At 43.7% G+C, this 19,215-nt stretch overlaps 1 protein-coding gene across 3 annotated transcripts in view; it reads right to left on the bottom strand.

Annotated features, from left to right (window-relative positions):
• Positions 1-14,571: 14,571 nt before the first annotated feature.
• The window catches only part of POLR2K (RNA polymerase II, I and III subunit K), a 33,145-nt gene continuing 28,501 nt past the window's right edge, over positions 14,572-19,215 (bottom strand). For all 3 annotated transcript variants that reach the window (XM_068109999.2, XM_068109998.2, XM_068110000.2), the window contains exons 3-4: positions 18,775-18,867; positions 14,572-14,826 (exon numbers count right to left, since the gene is read on the bottom strand). In XM_068109999.2, coding sequence (XP_067966100.1) covers positions 14,804-14,826; positions 18,775-18,867 — 116 coding nt within the window. In that variant the 3' untranslated portion in view covers positions 14,572-14,803. The remainder of the gene's footprint in view (positions 14,827-18,774; positions 18,868-19,215) is intronic.

Genomic DNA, 19,215 nt, shown 5'->3' with positions numbered 1-19,215 from the left:
GCGGCCTATTTGAGCATAAAATGAAATGCACCCAACGTGTCCATTTTTATTTATTTTATTTATGGCTCCCAGGGCCGACTACGTGTGGTTCACCTGTGGGGCATCGGTGCCCTGTGGCCAAGGTCCGCCAGCAAGATTTCGGGCCCGCATGGCCGGTTCCAGCAGAGGGGCCATGCCCCAACCCATGGGGTCCATAAGTGGTGCTCGGCCACAGACATGTGGTCCATAATGTGGTGCATCGATGCAGACAGCTGGTTCTGGGAGTTCCGGGCGCACAATGGCGGACTCACGCACGCTCCCCTCGGTGCCCAGTGGCGCACAGGTCATGTGGGAGACAAAAGGGGGAAGACAGATGAGCGAGGGGTAAGGTCACAAGGGTACACATCAACAAAGGCAATGCAAGGTGAAGTGCGTACGGAGAGCGAAGTGAGAAAGCTCGTCCCTACCGTACGTCACCCCCCCTGTCACCTACTCTACCCTTGCCCTTACCCCATATTAACAACAACCTACACCTTTACAAATTTGTCGCTAATGTCTCGTCTCCCCATATCTCTTCTACACCAAATTCATCACAACAATCCCTCTAGCCAAAATTTGCCATCACCAATTCATCATCAATCCTCATAAGGAGGAAGAGATGGAACATCAAGCACAATGTCACACCCACGTCATGATGCGTCTCACATTCCAAACATCTGCACAATAAAAATAATAAAACATGGCATGGTGTGGAGTTATGTCACCTCAGGTGAGTGGATGCAGATGGTGCGAGGAGATCTTCATCCTAACTACTTTCTAAATGACATTAACACACGTTACACTACCCAGGGTCTTTCCCTGCCAATCCATTGGCCATCTTACACTATGGGTTCTAAAAACCAATTCCCATTGACCAAACTGTGGTGCTTCTCAAATTTGGGGTCTCACTCCCCCGATTCATCGCCCGGTGCCCTTGCACAATTTCTGGGCTGGGTCGTGCAGCTCTCCCAGCAGGTCTACCCACCTGCACACCTCCACCACTGTAGTTGCCACCCGAGCTTACCTAGCTCCTCACCCTAACCTAACTAACTGGGGAAGGCCCCTCCTGGCTCTGTCACCCCTTGGTGCCCTCTGGCACTGGGCTACCCGGGTTCGTCCTCCGGATCCTCGGGCCCCATCCACAACTACCGGCTCCCAGAGCCCACCTGCGGCCTCACCTGGCCGACATCCTCACAGTGGTGGAGTGCCCAAACCAACTACACACACTAACAGGCTACACGCCCAGCCATTTCCACAACACTAATGCACCCATCCAAATACCATTCTTCCACCCGCACCACAGATGCCAATATCCAACCACAATTTACCTATTCCCTCTACCTAACACTTACACTACCCGCCCCGGGTATTCGCGATGGGGGTCCACTCTTCCCCCATTCACACCTTCGCACCATCCACTCCACTCCATAGTTTCCACCATACTCACTCCACGACCATCCATTCCAATACTCCATATCTTCCACACTCCATGTATTCCACACTCCATGTATTCCACACAACCATTCTTCATACACCTGTTGGTGCACACCTGTGCACTCACACCTGGTGCCACCTGCACCCTCCTTCCTTCCTGGACCATTCGGTCAATACAACACTCATCACTATCACTATCACTCAAACACTGCTCCACACACCTGTCCAATTGCACACCTGTGCAATCACACCTGTTCCTCACACACTTTTCACAATACACTTCTGAATTCACCTCCAACACTCACACGGCATCATCTGAACTACCCGTTGCCCTGCTAACTTAGTGCTCCCCGTCTTCCCTTTAAACTAAGCACATACCACGTCATTATCATCCACACTAACCTACCTGTGTCCCCACTACAGGTATCAGTCACTAACTAATCTTAACGTTACCTAAGGTCATCTCTCTAGATCCCTACACACGATATATCCTAACCCTCCCGGGCTAGTTTTCACTGCCATAAACCCCATAAACTAGTGCTCCTTTGCCCCCGATGTGAGGGATGGTGGATTGGCCATCCCATCACATGGGGCATCTCTCACTATAAATTTTGCTCGTCCAAATCCAACCAATCAAAAATTTGCCAATCACTCTGCCAATTCTACTCACTATTCTAAATTTCGTATCAAATCACTATCACTATCACCATCATCACAGTCCACTATATCCTAGCGTCGGTGCGTCGTGACATCATTAAACTCGGTTCGTAAAGCCGAGCAATGAATTCGGGTGGTTTGGTCACCTGCAGGTTGAATCCGTCCGGCTTTCGGTTCAAGGGAGGTGGTTTGGTCGGGCCGAGATTCCACGCACCATCTCGGCGCGGTACCTTGCGGTCCCAGGCCCGATGGCTCAATCTCCCCCGGTCGGAACGCCGTCCCCACGAGGGGGCACCGTCCGCTTCCTCCCACTCACCCTTGAACCGGACCGGTCGCCTCGCCCGCCAAGGCCCGGACTCGACCGTGCAGGGCGGGGCCAAGCCCGAATCGGCAATGACGCTTCGAAGAGAAACGACGCAGCTTCGATCCGCGCCGGGCCTCGCATCCAACAAAGCACACCGCGCCCCGAGTGCTCGCATTGGCTATCCGTCGCCATAACCGCTAACCGTCGATGCTTCACCTGCATGCTCACACGCATACGCTACCCCTTTTACCTTCACCAAACCCAGCGTTCCAACGCCGTCCGTACATTCCACCAACGTACTCCCCTGTTACACACCACACCTCTCACGCACACTCACCGTTCGCACACTCTTTTAACACACCTCGCGCACCGTCTTGCGCACTCTCCCTCGGTACATACTCCGTACCACTCACCATGGGCGTGCACTCTTGCATCCACCCACTAACACACTCAGATGGGCTCTCCCACACTCGCGCTACCACCAACCCAGGTGTGCTTCCTCGCACACGTTCCACCACCACTTTACTCTCCGTGTCACACTCACCCTCGCACGTACACTCCGTATTGCTCTCACTCCCTGTGTCACACCCCGTACACCCCGACGTGCATTCTTGCTCGCACTCGGTATCACACTCGCGCTTCGTAACACGCTCACCCTTTGACGCACACCTTTTCCTCACACGCGTGCCATTTTTACTCACACGGGACCCTTCACCAACGCCCGGATGCTTCCTCGATCCCAAGCGCGCGAAAGTTCTTTTGTCGCCAAACATCCTCTTACAAAATCTCCCCGCACAATACACAGCACGTCTCACCTTCGGGGTTCTTCTTCCTCCCTGCACCAAAACCTGCAAACTCTTTATTTGGTTAGTGAGCACATATTTATGAGTTGAGCACCGACCTTGTACATATTCCATCACCTCCTCCTGCCGCGAGTGGTTTTCTAAGTCCCCGGTCTCTTCAATTTCAATGCCCACTTCCACTTTTTCTTTACTCACCTCGACGACCGTTGGCTTTAATAAAATTCCCTCTACCTCATCGGTCGCCGGCTTTTCCAAACCCCGTGTCGCGATTTCTACCCCCGTCATTGTACCCGCGCTTTTCTCCGCTTCGTTCAACCAGTGCTTCTCGACCCGCGTTACCTCCTCGTGCACCCCTGGGACCCTCTCGCCCACCATGCGATCCATGGTCTCCCCACATTTTTGCATGCGGTCACCCATTCTGTTGGTTATTGCTTCAATTTGGTTTCCCAATCGCTCACTGTTAGCCCTCCTTTCGTCCCTCATTGCCCCCATTTTCTCACTCTGAGCCCTCGCTTCGTCCCTCATTGCCCCCAATTGCTCATTCTGAGCCTCCATCCGGTTCCCCAATTGCTGATTATTAGCCCTCATTTCGTCCCTCATTTTGTCCATAAGGGCCCCGATTTGTAGCAACAAAAGGTCCCAATCCAACGGCGGCGCTGCTACGGTCGCGGGCGCGGTCCCCGCAGCCATGTGTGAGGCGCCATTTTGCGCGCCTCGTGCGCGAGAGCGCCATTTTGCGCGCCTGACACCTCCTCAACCACCTCATTGTTCTCCTCTACTTCGCCCCTCTGATCCTGGGTTACTCCTAACCCCTCCTCTAGCTCACCCACCTGCATCCGATCGCCTTGACCAGCCATGGCGCGATTTCAAAATTCAGGTTTTGCTTTAAAACAACACAAATTTCCAGCAGCTCCAAATTTTGACCTAATATTTTCCTAGATGTTTTAAAAAATTTGGTTCGGGCCTCGAATCCCACTCCTGACACCAATTGTTACGGTCCGCGGATAAGGATGTTGTTTGCCGAGCGAAGGCACCGCGGCCGAACAGTTGTTCCCCGACTAAACCCGATTCACCCAAACGTTGGCCGTATCGCGCCACAGATATTCAATGTGGAAAAGACTAAGACGACGAATGCAAAGAGGAAGAAGAAGAAGACGTACAGAAGAGTAACGGGGTTTATTATTTACACACACATATGCAAAAAGAGCAGTCACGATTATTTACAGGTGACATGAAAACGCAGGTGACACAGTGAAAATTACTAGCTTATACAGACTTAGTTTAATACCCAGGACAGCACGAACAAAACAAACTCACGTACGCAAATGGATGGAAGGGTAGGAATCGTTTGGAGGGATGAGCAGGTGGGATCACAGGGCACAGCGAGCGGGTCCACTCCGGGCGGGAAGCGGGGAGCCGGCAGCTCCTTGTATTCGGCTTTACAGCGCACGCCGGCAGCTCCTTGTATTCGGCTTTACAGCGCACGCCGGCAGGGTCACTCGGCTGGTTGAAACGGGGCTGGTTGAAGCGGCTCTTTGTCAAAGGCTTTTCGTATCTCGCACGCAACAACGGTGCAACTCTCAACTCTCTTGGACCTCACAACCAAGCTCTCTCTTGGACCCTGTTTGCGACTCTCGTGTAAAAGCTCCTCTCCTTTCTCAGCTCATCTGCGATCTGTTGGGGAACGTCCCGCAGCGGGTTGTATAGGCCCCGCCCCTCAACCTTCACGAACCTCCTTGATCTTTCTCTCCAAGTCCAACCCCTTGTTCGTGGTTGGTTGAGTGGGGCCGACTCACTCCTCCCCTCTATGACGAGGTGGGGACCCGCCTTTCTTCCCCAACCCTGCCTCGTGGTCAATGGCGGCAATTGGAGGGGATGTAATTGGCAATCGAGGCTTGGCAATGACGAAAGGGGGAAATGGAGGTTTTTGGGAATGGGAATGAAGGGAATCTATCTCTTTGGTTTGGTGCAATGGAGTGTCATTCTAATGGAAGACAAGGCCTTACTCTAAAACACATAATAAGATATAAGCTACTGAACAAGGGTCTTATTGTGTCCTGCAATGTGGTGTTTCATGGAATTAACTACCGGGACGCCCTTTTTACCTTTACACAACTCTGGAGGCAGGAGGGGCCATATCCAACCAATGTTACACAACAATTTACCACAATACAATACACACAATCAAAAAAATGCAATCCTCATATCCGCAACAATATATATAGATATATATATATATATATTGTTGCGGTTTTGTGTTTTTGCAATAAAGGTTAATTTTCCCCCTCATAGTTTAGTCACACTACAACACGTAGCCTCGCGATAGTTCAGTTATTTCGTAGTAAATGTAAGCATAGTCCTTTTCCTGTGTTAGTTTTACGTTGAGTAGAAAAATGAGTTAGGTTTCCCTCCAATGCTTTATGCCGCCTCGATACTTTGGCTTTAACGCGAAATGCCACGAGGTAGGCCTGGACACGTCGATCAAAGGCGAAGGAAGGCGGGGAAGGAGTGAAGGTAAGCACGAGCCGCCAATCAGGGCTCGAGAGGAGTGGCTTATGACTGTGGCAAAGGCGTGGTTTGGAACATTCGATGCGGACTAAGGGCGTGGCAATATAACCCTTTGCGCAAAGCCCCCACCCCAGTTATGGGAGAAGCGCTTGAGAGTTGAACAAGTTATGGGAGAGGCGCTTGAGAGTTGAACATGTTATGGGAGAGGCGCTTGACAAGTGAACAAGTTCTGAGGAGAGGTGCGCTGAAAGAAGCCAAACGAGTTTTGAAGGAAGAGGCGTTTGAACAAGTTAATTGCTTGGTTGAGTTTGAGGCGGATACTCTCTATTGAGTTACGCGAGTGAAAGCGCGCCGCTGATTAATAGCGCTGTGAGGAACCACCGAGCCGTGCGAGAGACGCGTATATTTTCCCGCCTGCCTGCTCTCTTGTTCGAGAGACGCGCTGCAAGGATCCCTCCCGCCGCCTGCTTGCCTTCATCGAGGGACGTGCTGTGACCGGGGAGGGCCATGCCGGGCGAAGCTGTTCCTGGACGACCAAGCCGACGCGTTCAGCGCCTGAACATTTCCTTTCTTCATTTCCCCCTGTGAGTGTGAATGGGCCCGTGTCTGGGGAAAAGCTAAGACTGTTCAGGTTCTGCCCCGTCTCCCTTCTGCTTCTACCAATCCTTGTGAAAATAATAATTATTAAACCTGTGTTCTTTCTTCTATTCGACCGTTCCCGTCATTTCCATCTATTGACTAAGCGTGGTACGAATAAAACCGCTCGAATCGGGTTCCAATACCAGATAACTGCACGGACCACGTGGCACGCCATCCGCTCGGACATACTCAAATTACGCGTGGTTCGTGCGAGGCTTGATCCCCGCTTCCACGGCAGCGTAGGTACTTAGGTACGTGTGAGAATTGTCCCGGAACCCTACCCTGCGTCTTAGTCAGGTTCACTATGTTTTTTCGTTCAAAATCATGGTAGATTAGCAAACCTATACATTTTTGGAAACGTTATTACATGGAAAATCTGAAAATCAATGTTTACATTTGCCAATTCCGACCAATTCGATTCGACCAATTCGACCAATCGACCAATTCCATTCGACCAATTCGACCATTCGACCAATCGCTTCGATCGACCATTCGACCAAATAGATTCGATTCGATTCATCGAATTCGATTCGATCGACCATTCGACCAATTCGATTTGCCAATCAATTTGACCGACCTTTGCTTGTGTGGAACGGACTGTGAAAACGATGCGGACTATATTGTCGGATACGACACACAGGACAGTGATGACGAACTCTAAATGGAATATTCTGTAATCGTGTATGTTTGATGCCATTGACTGCCTGTGTATATTTTGTCATTGACTGCCTGTGTAGAAGTGAAGTTATACTGACTGCATGTGTATATATGATTTTGCGGACTGCCTGTGTATGTTTGGTGATATGAATTATTGTGACACATTTTGATGTTATTAACTGCCTGTACAAAATGATAACATGTATTTGATTATGCAACTTATCGCGAATATAAAGACAGTATTTTGCAATTCAAAACCTTTGATTCGTGTCTTACCATTCCCCATAGCACTAATTTGATACTTTCATTGGATTCCTTGTCCCTGAAAATATAGGTTTAGTATATTTTAAAAAGTTTTTAGGGTAATTAGAGGCAGAACTAGAACAAAATATGTATTTTACAGTGGCCATTTTGAAAATCCAAAATGGCCGCCATACAGGTATCTCTCCAAATGTAAACATTGATTTTTAGTTTCCTTATGCTATAACCTTTCCAAAAATGTATAGGTTTGCTAATCTACCATGATTTTGAACGAAATATAATATATTGACATAGTGAACCTGACTATCTGCCCGGAAAAAAGCGATTCAAGTTTCTCGGTTGCGACGACCCAAAAAGAACAAGGGGCTTAATCTCCCCTTGGTAAGGGCAGGAGGGCCGCGCGAAACCGTTTATATATATATATATATATTAGCTGAATGAACCTGGCATTGCCCGGGTTCCTTTTGAATGATTTTTAATCCTCTGTACATACTGTAGGTCTGATGTGAGCCTCGTATCAGTTAATGCTCAACGATTCCTTGTTCTTTCTTCTGTCGGGCCCCATGAGAGAGAATTTTGAAAGCATGTGTTGCAATTAGTCAGATATTCCTATTAAGTGCATAAGTTGTACTCCAAGAGAATTTTGAAAGAAGGAAGAAGATTTATTGCGAAATGGGCCCAGCCCGGCCGAAGTGGCCTCGACCGGCCTCGCCACCTAGCCTATAACCTTCCCGTGGCCCGTCCCGACATTTTTTGTTTCAGAGGTTTCCTCCTATCTTTCACCGTTCAGGACATTAGCGCATGCAGACAAACAAACAAACAAAAACATTCTTTTATATATATACTAGCCGAAAGCACCCGGCGTTGCCCGGGTTCTTTTTGAATGAATTTACGACTATAATTCAGCTTTTACTCGCGGCCGTAGAAGAATGACTACTATAATTTAGCTCAGCTTTTAATTGTGAAATGGGCCCAGCCCGGCTGAAGCGGCCTCGCCACCTGGCCTATAACCTTCCCGGGGCCTGTCCCGACATTTGTGGTTCTTTTTGAATGAATTTACTCCCATAATTCAGCTTTTACCCGTGGCCGTAGAAGATCGACTACTATAATTCAGCTCAGCTTTTAATTGCAAAATGGGCCAAGCCGGGCCGAAGCGGCCTCGACCGGCATCACCACCGAGCCTAAAACCTTCCCGGGGCCCGTCCCGACATTTTTTTGTATTGGAGGTTTTCTCCTATCTTTCACGGTTCAGGAGATTAGCTTGCGCAGACAAACAAACAAAAACTTTCTTTTACAGACTTGGCATTTAATATGGAATATTTTTTTTGTGGGGGTGAACTTACTTTTCAAGATGACTTAGAACCAAAAGTTCATTGGAATTATGTTGAAATTATTCTAGATTTTGTTAATGTGACCTTTAAAAGAAACAAAAACCACATTTGACATTTCGAAGCAAATAAATTGATCCTTGAAAGTGATGTAAACTGATATCGAACTCAATTCACGGACAGTACTGTGTTAAACTTCTGTGCGTTTTCCAGAAGTATCTCTTTATTTTGCACATTAGCCAAAAATGTTTTTAAACAAAAACAAAAGTTAAATTACGACTGGGATTATGGACAGTAAAATTACAGTTCAGTACTTCGTGTAACCCCCATGAGCATTCAGGAGAGCACGTACACGTTGAGGCATGCTGTTCACGAGATTTGCCAAGGTTTGGACAGGAATCGCTTGCCATGCAGTGACAATAGCCTGCTGCAATTCATGCACAGAGGCAGGCTGCTGGTCCAAGTTGTCGATTAGACGCGTTCATTCTGCCCACAAGTTCTCTATCGGATTCATATCCAGGGACATGGCAGGCCACTCCATATGCTCTACACTACGGTCAGCAAGAAAGTGTTGGATCATGCGAGCACGATGAGGCCGTGCATTGTCAGCTTGGAAGACAAAGCTTCCTCAAAAGGCTGCACGAACAAATAGAAGCAATGTTTCTTCCAGAATGGCCCTGTGCTTGAACTGGTTCAGGTTTCCATTCAGAACAACCAGGTCAGTTTTGCCCCCTGCATGAAAAGCAGCCCAAATGGTCACCCCACCACCTCCAGCTTGGACTCTTGGCACTATACAATCTTCGTTGTCGGCTTCATGCACTTTTTCTGCGCACTCGGACACGGCCATATTGACGATAGACCAGAAATCTAGACTCGTCACTGAAGATCACGTGATTCCAGTGTCCTGGCTGCCATTGACGGTGCTCTCTGGCCCACTGCAATCGGCGCTGGCGGTGTTGTCTGGTCAGACGTGGCTTTCTCAGGGGACGCCTGGCACGATAGCCTGCTTGAACCAGTCGTTGGTTGACTAGCCTTCTGGATACAGGCACATTTGTCAGTTGCTGCCACTCAGCCCTAAGCCGATTAGCTGACTTGGTATGGCCATTGTGGACTAACCGGTGCAGCTGGCGATCATCCCTCCTTGTGGTTCTGCGGGGACGTCCTGACCTTGGTATTGGAGTAGGGACACCCCTCTGAGCATTTCGTTTCAGGATCTTTGACACCTGCCCTTGAGTGATGCCATACTGCCGAGCAATAGCACGCTGTTTCATGCCGGAATTTCGTAAAGCCACCACTAAATGACAAACAGCATTGTCGAGTTGACGGACCATCTCCAGGGGAAGCGGCAATAACTTTTGTAGACGTGCAGCAGTTGTTTTCCACTAATACAGAATGCAACAACCCTTATATACCCGATTGTGAAGCCAATCATCAAATGTACCTGTCCGTACATTTTGTCACGCCACCTGTGATATAATCCTGTTATTGACTTCTTGCTGCGACAGACAATCAGTGACATGGTTCTTTTAACAATGAAATCACCGAAGCGTAAAAGAAACTCACCAGATTGACATACCGAGTTCAGAAAGTAAACCCAAGTCAAGAAAAAAAAATTATTCCATATTAAATGCCAAGTCTGTATAATACAGAGAGAAGAGAAGAGAAGAGAGAAGAGAGAAGAGATATATATACAGTCACGTGAAAAAGTAAGTACACCCCATGTAAAGTTTTGACTTTTTCAACATATTTCAACATACAGCTATTTCATCTTCATTTCAACAATATTGATAGATAAAGGTGATAAAATATAACAAATATCATGAAACATTTACATTTTGTAGTCCATTGTATAATTTAAATAAACATAAATTTCGCATGTAGAAAAAGTAAGAACACCCCTAAATTTATCACCATTTCAAATACCTAAAATTAGAATCAGGTGCACCAGCTCAGGTGCAAATGATTAGAACATCGTTAGAGAAGATCTTGGAGGAACCTGTCTTATTTAAACCTCAGACATTTAGTTTGGTTTGCTCTTTGTTGTTGAAGTGTGCGGCGTCACCATGCCTAGATCAAAAGAGCTATCAAACACCAAACGCAAAACGTCACCATGCCTATCAAACAACATGTCCCCCTGGGGATTCGAGCAAACAACTTGGGAGTGAGGACTCAACTGGTACGAGCATGCAAGAAGACTATGTCTTCTTCTTCTGCCATTGCACGACACTTGGCTGGCAACCCCGATTGTGCAGACCAGTACAATCAAAATGCAGATCTGTTCAAGTAGGCTATGGCTGTGCCTTCCTTATTCCTCTAGGAAATGATTATTGTGGTCCACTCATGGGGGGGAAGATGAAATTTGGTTTAAAGTGAAGCTAATATATGTGTCATCACTATTATACCTTATCCCACATCCAGAAGTTGCACATTCGCGAAGGGTGCGGGCTCAAAGTTTTGGAGCTAAACAAGGAATTAAGGGCATGCATCGTCACTTCAGACGAAAATGTTGTTTTTCTACTTGTGTGCTCTGTATGTATTTAACCATTTTAAAAATATTAAATATGCAACTGGTGTATTTTTATTATAAATATACACATCGGGGTAATAGAAAAACGTAATGTGCACAAAAAAAAGAATGACCTGATAAGAAAGGAACTATCAAAGTTGGTATAATTTTATATAAAATGTGTTCTGGACTATTTTGATGAAGAGTGTAATGTTGTGTGATGTAAATATGACGGTATACTCAACAGATAGTCGGTTGACAGTTATCTACATGGTATTTGTATTTTATTCAGGAGTTACTATGCTTGTGACTCGTACGTAGAAACTTTGTATTTGAAAGTTTGATTACACAGGGAACATTTTATGTACAGTAGCCTGTTTTGCGAATGAATTATGATTTTTTTTAAAGCTAATGCCCAATAAGGTCTGGTTTACAATACATATATATTGCATCAAATGTTATATTTTTAATACTTTTACAATTTAAATATTGTTTTACTTCACATATATATCGCGTATAAAAACATGGCTAATTTCATACATGGAAGCTGACTGCTCAACTTTATTAGTGGTTAGAACTTATGCAGCCCCCCCACCCCCATCAAAAGTAATCAAAGATATCTGATACAAAACAGCAAATTGTGCCTTGTCTTGTACATGAACTTGATCTTTTAGTACATGTATAGTGGAGCCATAATTTTTCCAAAGTTAAAATTCTCTTTTGGTAAAAAGTGCATTTTCAAATTTCTTCGGTCAATCGCAAACTGCATGTTCAGCTGGGTCAAAACATGTATTTTGTTGTATATTTTGACAATTTGGACCGATTCAAGTGTAAAACCCAACAAATTGTGTCTCTAAAGCAAATATAAGTAACATAATTTTTGATTAAGTTGTTTAAAAAAAGCACAACATTGTTTCCTGGTATAACAGAATAATTAGGGTTCTAATGTATAGGCATTACAATTGAATTCTCCTATTATTAATTGAACATGTTATGATTTGTATTTATATTAACATTTACAATATTAATATTTTCTTGTTGTAGAGTCAATCAATTCATGATTTGTATCATACATTTACATGAAGAGTGATTTTCTTGCTGTAAAGTCAATCAATAAACTTGAATTGATAACTGAATCAATGACTTGAATAACATTCTTTTTTTTTTTTTTTACAGTTTTTACAATTCATCATTTGTATGTACATCTACGAGAGAAGTAAAATTTGGAAATCAGAAATCCATAAAATCTGAAATCTGGCTATCAATATCTCATTGATCCACAAAAAAAAATACAATCTGGAATCTCTACTTGTTAAAAATACATGAAATATTTACAAAATGTATACATGTACCTGATCCGTCATACATGTAGAGTGAATACGTTTACAAAACTTTGTCATGTACGACTATGAATTGTCAATGTACATGTGGGGTTTGGATAACATTTATCAATTCAAGTTTATTGATTGACTTTACAGCAAGAAAATCACTCTTCATGTAAATGTATTATACAAATCATGAATTGATTGACTCTATAACAAGAAAATATTAATATTGTAAATGTTAATATAAATACAAATCATAACATGTTCAATTGATACTAGGAGAATTCAATTGTAATGCCTATACATTAGAGCCCTAATTATTCTGTTATACCAGGAAACAATGTTGTGCTTTTTTTAACAACTTAATCAAAAATTATGTAACTTATATTTGCTTTAGGGACACAATTTGTTGGATTTTACACTTGAATCAGTCCAAATTGTCAAAATATACAACAAAATACATGTTTTGACCCAGGTGAACATGCAGTTTGCTATTGACCAAAGAAATTTGAAAATGCACTTTTTACCAAAAGAGAATTTTAACTTTGGAAAAATTATGGCTCTACTATACATGTACTAAAAGATCAAGTTCATGTACAAGACAAGGCACAATTTGCTGTTTTGTATCAGATATCTTTGATTACTTTTGTTGGGGGGGTGGGGGGGCTGCATAAGTTCTAACCACTAATAAAGTTGAGCAGTCAGCTACCATGTATTAAATTAGCCATGTTTTTATACGCATCATTTGCGTATGTGAAGTGCGTATATGTGAAGTAAAACAATATTTAAATTGAAAAAGTATTTAAAATACAACATTTGATGCAATATACATGTATTGTAAACCAGACCTTATTGGGCATTAGCTTTAAAAAAAATCATAATTCATTCGCAAAACAGGCTACTGTACATAAAATGTTCCCTGTGTAATCAAACTTTCAAATATAAAGTTTCTCCACATGTTTCCAAACTATGTATGAGTCACAAGCATAGTAACTCCTGAATAAAATACAAATACCATGTAGATAAATGTCAACCGACTATCTGTTGAGTCTACCGTCATATTTACATCACACATTACACTACATCAAAATAGTCCAGAACACATTTTATATAAAATTATACCAACTTTGATAGTTCCTTTCTTATCAGGTCATTATTTTTTGTGCACATTACGTTTTTCTATTACCCAGATGTGTATATTTATAATAAAAATACACCAGTTGCATATTTAATATTTTTTAAATGGTTAAATACATACAGAGCACACAAGTAGAAAAACAACATTTTCGTCTGAAGTGACGATGCATGCCCTTAATTTCTTGTTTACCCCCAAAACTTTGAGCCCGCACCCTTCGTGAATGTGCAACTTCTGGATGTGGGATAAGGTATAATACTGATGACACATATATTAGCTTCACTTTAAACCAAATTTCATCTTCGCCCCATGAGTGGACCACAAGACTGAACGATACGAGCGGACATCCCATAGTCTAAAGATATTGAGCCGAGGTCGGAGTACGTTACATCTCCGTATGTTAGAAGCAACCATCATCCATTACACGGACTGTACATTGTGTCGTCAAAAGGAATTTGTACATTCTCTCATTGTCTTTCAACACGGAAAGATTAAAGATGCTTCCGACACCTCTGTCCAAGATAATGAGGCATGTGGTGCGTCATCGCTTACAACTCCGCTCCAGCCAATCGGAGCCCGGGACAATGGTGACCGAGTCAACCAATGGGCGTTCAGAGCACCAATGACGTCATGACTGAAGAACCAATCGGTGTCGCGGTTACTTAGACATGCTTATAAATGCACTAGTTATCATCTCTTCCGGTCTCTTTGCTGTGAATCGCCTTGAAGAGTATAGCACGAAAAGCTTCGGTGTTATTGACATTATGTCGTGTTTGTTTTCCTGTATATTAAAGCTCTGTAGTACCAAACATGTTTATTTTTTAAACAAATTTGACGTCATTCTTTGGGAGGCCAGAAATTCAGACCCACACATGTGTTTTGAGTCTCAAAGTTGTAAATCTAAAATGGCATGGATGTGTTGAACTGAGCTCACGTCTAAATTCCTTGCAGTAATCAATCACCTTTCCGTTCTACAAATAAACATTGGCATGCAAATTAAGCTTCAGCTCAAAACGGCTAAATTTATTATAAAACCACAAACTGCACACCTTTTCTTATAGGCACTTATATATATTACAGTTTTCAAAGTTTGACCTATGATATTCAAAATCCGAATCGGCACCAGAAAACTTTTAAATGTAAACCGAATATATTCATGCACAGTTCAAAAGAAAAGTGTTGATCCAAAAGAAAAGTGTTGATCGGCATTGGAATTTTTGTAGTTTCTTCACCGGGCATCAAAGACCACCACTGAAACCATTGTAAAGGAGCACAAATGGCACACCAATGTGGAGTCAAATATACCATCTCTCACATTCAGAGTGTAAATATTATCCATGAAAGATATTAATGATATAATACTTTTCACCAAGGGATGGAAAAAACATTCAACATTATCACAGAAAAAAACATTTGGGTGGGTGTAGGGGGTTGATAGAATGACAGCTGCCATTTTTCGAAAAGCCCCAATTATTGGAAATTAAAGTGCGTTCAGAGAGTATTCACATCCCTTAACTTTTTCACATTGTTTTGCTACAAGCTGAATTTAAAATGGATTAAATAGAGATTTTTTGTCACTGATCCACAAATAATACCCCATAATGTCAAAGTAGAATTTTATTTTAATTTATACAAATTCATTAAATATGAAAGGCTGAAATGTCTCGAATCAATAAGTATTCAGCCAATTTGCTACGACACTCCAAATTGAGCTCAGGTGCATAAAATTTCCTTTGATCATCCTTGCGATGTCTCTACAACTTGATTGGAGTGCACCTGTCGTCAACTCAATTGATTGCACATGATTTAGAAAGAAACGCACCTTTCTATATAAAGTCCCACAGTTGACAGTGCATGTCACACCAGAAACTCCACCATGAAATCCAAGGAACTGTCCATATAACTCTGAGATATAATTTTTGTGAGGAGGCATAGATCTGGGGAAGGGTACAAAGCAATTTCTAGAGGGTTGAATGTTCCCAAGAGCACAGTGAACTCCATCATTAGGAAATGGAAAGAATATGGAACTACCCATACTCTTTCTAGAGATAGCTGTCTGACCAAACTGAGCAACTCGGCAAGAAGAATCTTGGTTAGGGAGATGACCAAGAACCCAGTGACCACTGACAGAACTAGAGTTCCTTGGTTGAGATGGGAGAAGCTGCCAGAAAGACACCAGTCTCTGCAGCACTTTATAGGAGAGTGGCCAGATGGAAGCCACTCCTGAGAAAAAGGCACATGACAGCACACTTGGAGTTTGAAAAAGGCAAATGAAAGACTCACAGAATGAGCAAAAAGAAGAAGAAGATTTTGTGGTCTGATGAGCCAAAAATTGAACTCTTTCGCCTAACTAAATGCATCGCGCCAAGTCTGGCGGAAACCTAGCACAGCTCTTCACCCATCTAACACCATCCCTACCGTGAAGCATGGTGGTGGCAGCATCTTGCTATGGGGATGCTTTTCAGCGGCAGGGACTGGGAGACTTGTAAGGAGAGAGGGAAGAAAGAATGGAGCAAAATACAAGCAAATCCTTGAGGAGAACCTGCTTCAGAATGCAAAACACCTTAGACTGTGGCGAAGATTTACCTTCAAACAAGATAATGACCCCAAGTACACTGCTAAAGCAACAATGGAATGGATTTAGAACAAGAATGTGAAGGTCCTTTAGTGGCCCAGCCAAAGCCCAGACTTGAATCCCATTGAGAATCCTTGGAATGACATGAAGATTGCTGTTCTCTGGCACACCCCATCCAACTTGACAGAGGTTGAACAAATCTTCAAGGAAGAAAGGGAGAAACTCCCCAAATACAGATGTGCAAAGCTGATACAGACATACCCAAGAAGACTCGAACCTGGAATCGCTGCCAACGGTGCTTCTAAAGAGTATTGACTTGGGGTTGAATACTTATGTAAATTAGATATTTCACTATTTCCTTTTTAATTATTATATAATTTTTTTAAATTACTGCATACATAAATTGCAATTCTTTTGTAAAAAAAAATCCACTATGACATTATGAGGTATGATGTGTAGATCAGTTACGAAAAAAATTTCAATTGAATCCATTTGAAATCAGGCTGTAACACAACAAAATGTGAAAAAGTGAAGGGGTGTGAATACTTTCTGAAGGCACTATATATAATCAGTAACTCCAGTGAAAGTCAACAAAAGCTACTGCATGTGCCCGACACACCAACCCCAACCCCTCTACCTTCATCTCCGATATAGCATAAAATCTGAATGGCAGGGTCCTCAGCAGAATCATTCACAATAATGTCAATTGATTCAAACTGCATTGACTTCCCTATTTTGGTTTATTTGAGCCCACACAATGTTAAATTCTAACAATAATGAAGAAGGCAACCATGCCTGCAGGACACAACCCCACACCTCCAACCACCTGTCAAACTTCCTGGTCCAAATCTCCACCCATTTTTGTATACTAAGCCGAGGCTCGTATAAGAGCTAGCACATAGAACATATAATAAAGGGGGCGGGAGACACAAGGGGGAGAGAGAGGGAGGCACAACAGTAGGGAACAGGGACATCAGGAGATCTGTGGAAGACAGAGGGCTGGGGTGGGGTACATGGGATAAATGAGAAAGAAACTACAAGGAATTTAAAGAAAGAAAACAGGGAATTTGAAGGAGGTGGGTTTTCGGGGGGATTAACTGGGGTAGAAAAGTTAATGGCTTTGGATGGGGGAAGATAAGAGATGGTGGTGAACAGCTGTTGTAAAGACCTGGAGGGAGGAGTGGGATTGAAGAAAGTGTGGGAGTTTGTTCCAGAGACGGGGAAAAGAGGAATGAAAGAGTGAAGGTGAGTGAGCAGAGAGTCTTGATTTTGGCAGTTTCACCAGAAGACAGTTGCTGGCAGACCTTTTGCGTCCTGCAGAAATATGTGTGGGATAGAGCACAGACAGAGCAGTGGGTGCAAGGCCGGAGAGGAGACGGTGGAAGACATAAAGACCACCAACCTGCCTGCAGTGAGAGAGTGAAAGGCCCTCATAATCAGCTTCCTCAAGGGAGATACCAATGATTCTAAAAGCTTTGGATTCAACAGCGTGAAGCCGAGCTAGGTGTGAGGCAGGAGCACCAGCACAGAGGGGAGACCAGTACTCCATCAAGCTGCAGATGAAACTTTGTAAGTGTTGAGTAGCTCAGTAGTGCCAAGGAAGGACTTCACACGATGGAGGATGCCCGATCTGAGGGATGCGAGATGTAGCAACAGAGGATGGAGTCATCAGCAAAAAGATAAAGAGGATTTTCCATAGTCGGAGAGATTGTTAATGAACATGATAAAAAGCACAAGGCCAGAACACTGCCTTGAGGAACTATAGCTTTGACAGGAAGAGGAGATGAGAGAATTCCATTGAGGACCACACGTTGATTACGACTGCAGAGGAAGTCCGTGAGCCATGAGTGGAGATTGCCAAAGATACCATAAGAGGAGAGTTTGGTGAGCAGTGCCGGGTGACAGTCCATATCGAAGGCAAAATATATGTCTAGGGAGATGGCTCTGATCCACGGTCTGGTATTGAAGACCTCAGTCCATTGTTGAGAAAGCAGAAGCAGCATGTCCAGGGTAGGGTGGCCTGGTCTGAATCCAAATTTCCATTCAACCTTCCACACCTTACTACCCCTCACCAACACATCATCTCCCCCCCCCCCCCCCCTTCCCTCCCACACACAAATAGCCTTTATTCTTTCTGCTCAGCACAGGGATTTTTTTTACATGTGTTTCCGCAAGTGTACAAAACAAATAAATCAAATTGTAATTCAATAAAGAGGCAGGTACACATGGCAGTTTGGGGTTGGGAGGAATGGAATAGCAGGCAAAGCAACAGTTAATGTCAGATGTGTGAATACACAAGGTGGTTTGGGTCGGAACAGGAACGGAAGTCAGTTCAGAAGGTTGATCCCATAGTGAATCAAGCTTAAATTTGAACGGCTCCATCCATAATGTGGACTTTTAGAAGTCCACCTCGGTTCACAAAATGGGAGGGTGTTTCACAGTTACTGTTCGTGGACAGTTTTAATGAAATAGCTGGGATAAGACAGATGGGGATTTGCAGCAAAAGGTGGGTTACAGAAGGAAGACCACAAATGAAATATAGGAGAAATTCCCCCGAGATGCAGCGGCAAATGGAAGGTGAACAGTGTCAAAAAAACTTGCAAAATAATCAAAGGTAAGGATACATCTTTTGGTTCTCTTCTTGTACATAATCCTGTAACCACATTCCCTGCATCGGATCGGATCCCTTGCCTTTATCTCGTTTTCCGTGTGACATTCTGTGCAAGAAAAGAAAAGGTATTAAGTCAAAAGCAACAAATGCACTCGCTTCAAAACCCCGAGAGATTATGTAGCTACGTAATCATTAGTTTCCAAGTACAACGTGTCCTCCACACACCCTGTTCTCTTTCAACTCCACAGATATCTGTGAACCATCCAACCAACATCCCCCTCCACCTTCTATACCACAGAGTAAAAATTGTTTGAAACAGCTATGCAAAGCCATTTATTTCAATTTGCACCTTTGAAGATAAAAAAGAAATTAGCATTTGGCAAATGATGCCAAGCACTACATATTAAAATACCAGTTATAATTTAGCTTGTAACAAAGCAAAACACCAAGTGCA

The sequence above is a fragment of the Myxine glutinosa genome, chromosome 3 (assembly GCF_964187855.1).
Source record: "Myxine glutinosa chromosome 3, kmMyxGlut1.1, whole genome shotgun sequence".
NCBI classification, from domain to species: Eukaryota; Metazoa; Chordata; class Myxini; order Myxiniformes; family Myxinidae; genus Myxine; species Myxine glutinosa.
The sequence above is the reverse complement of the archived record's forward strand: the minus strand, read 5'-3'. Positions and strand labels throughout refer to the sequence as shown.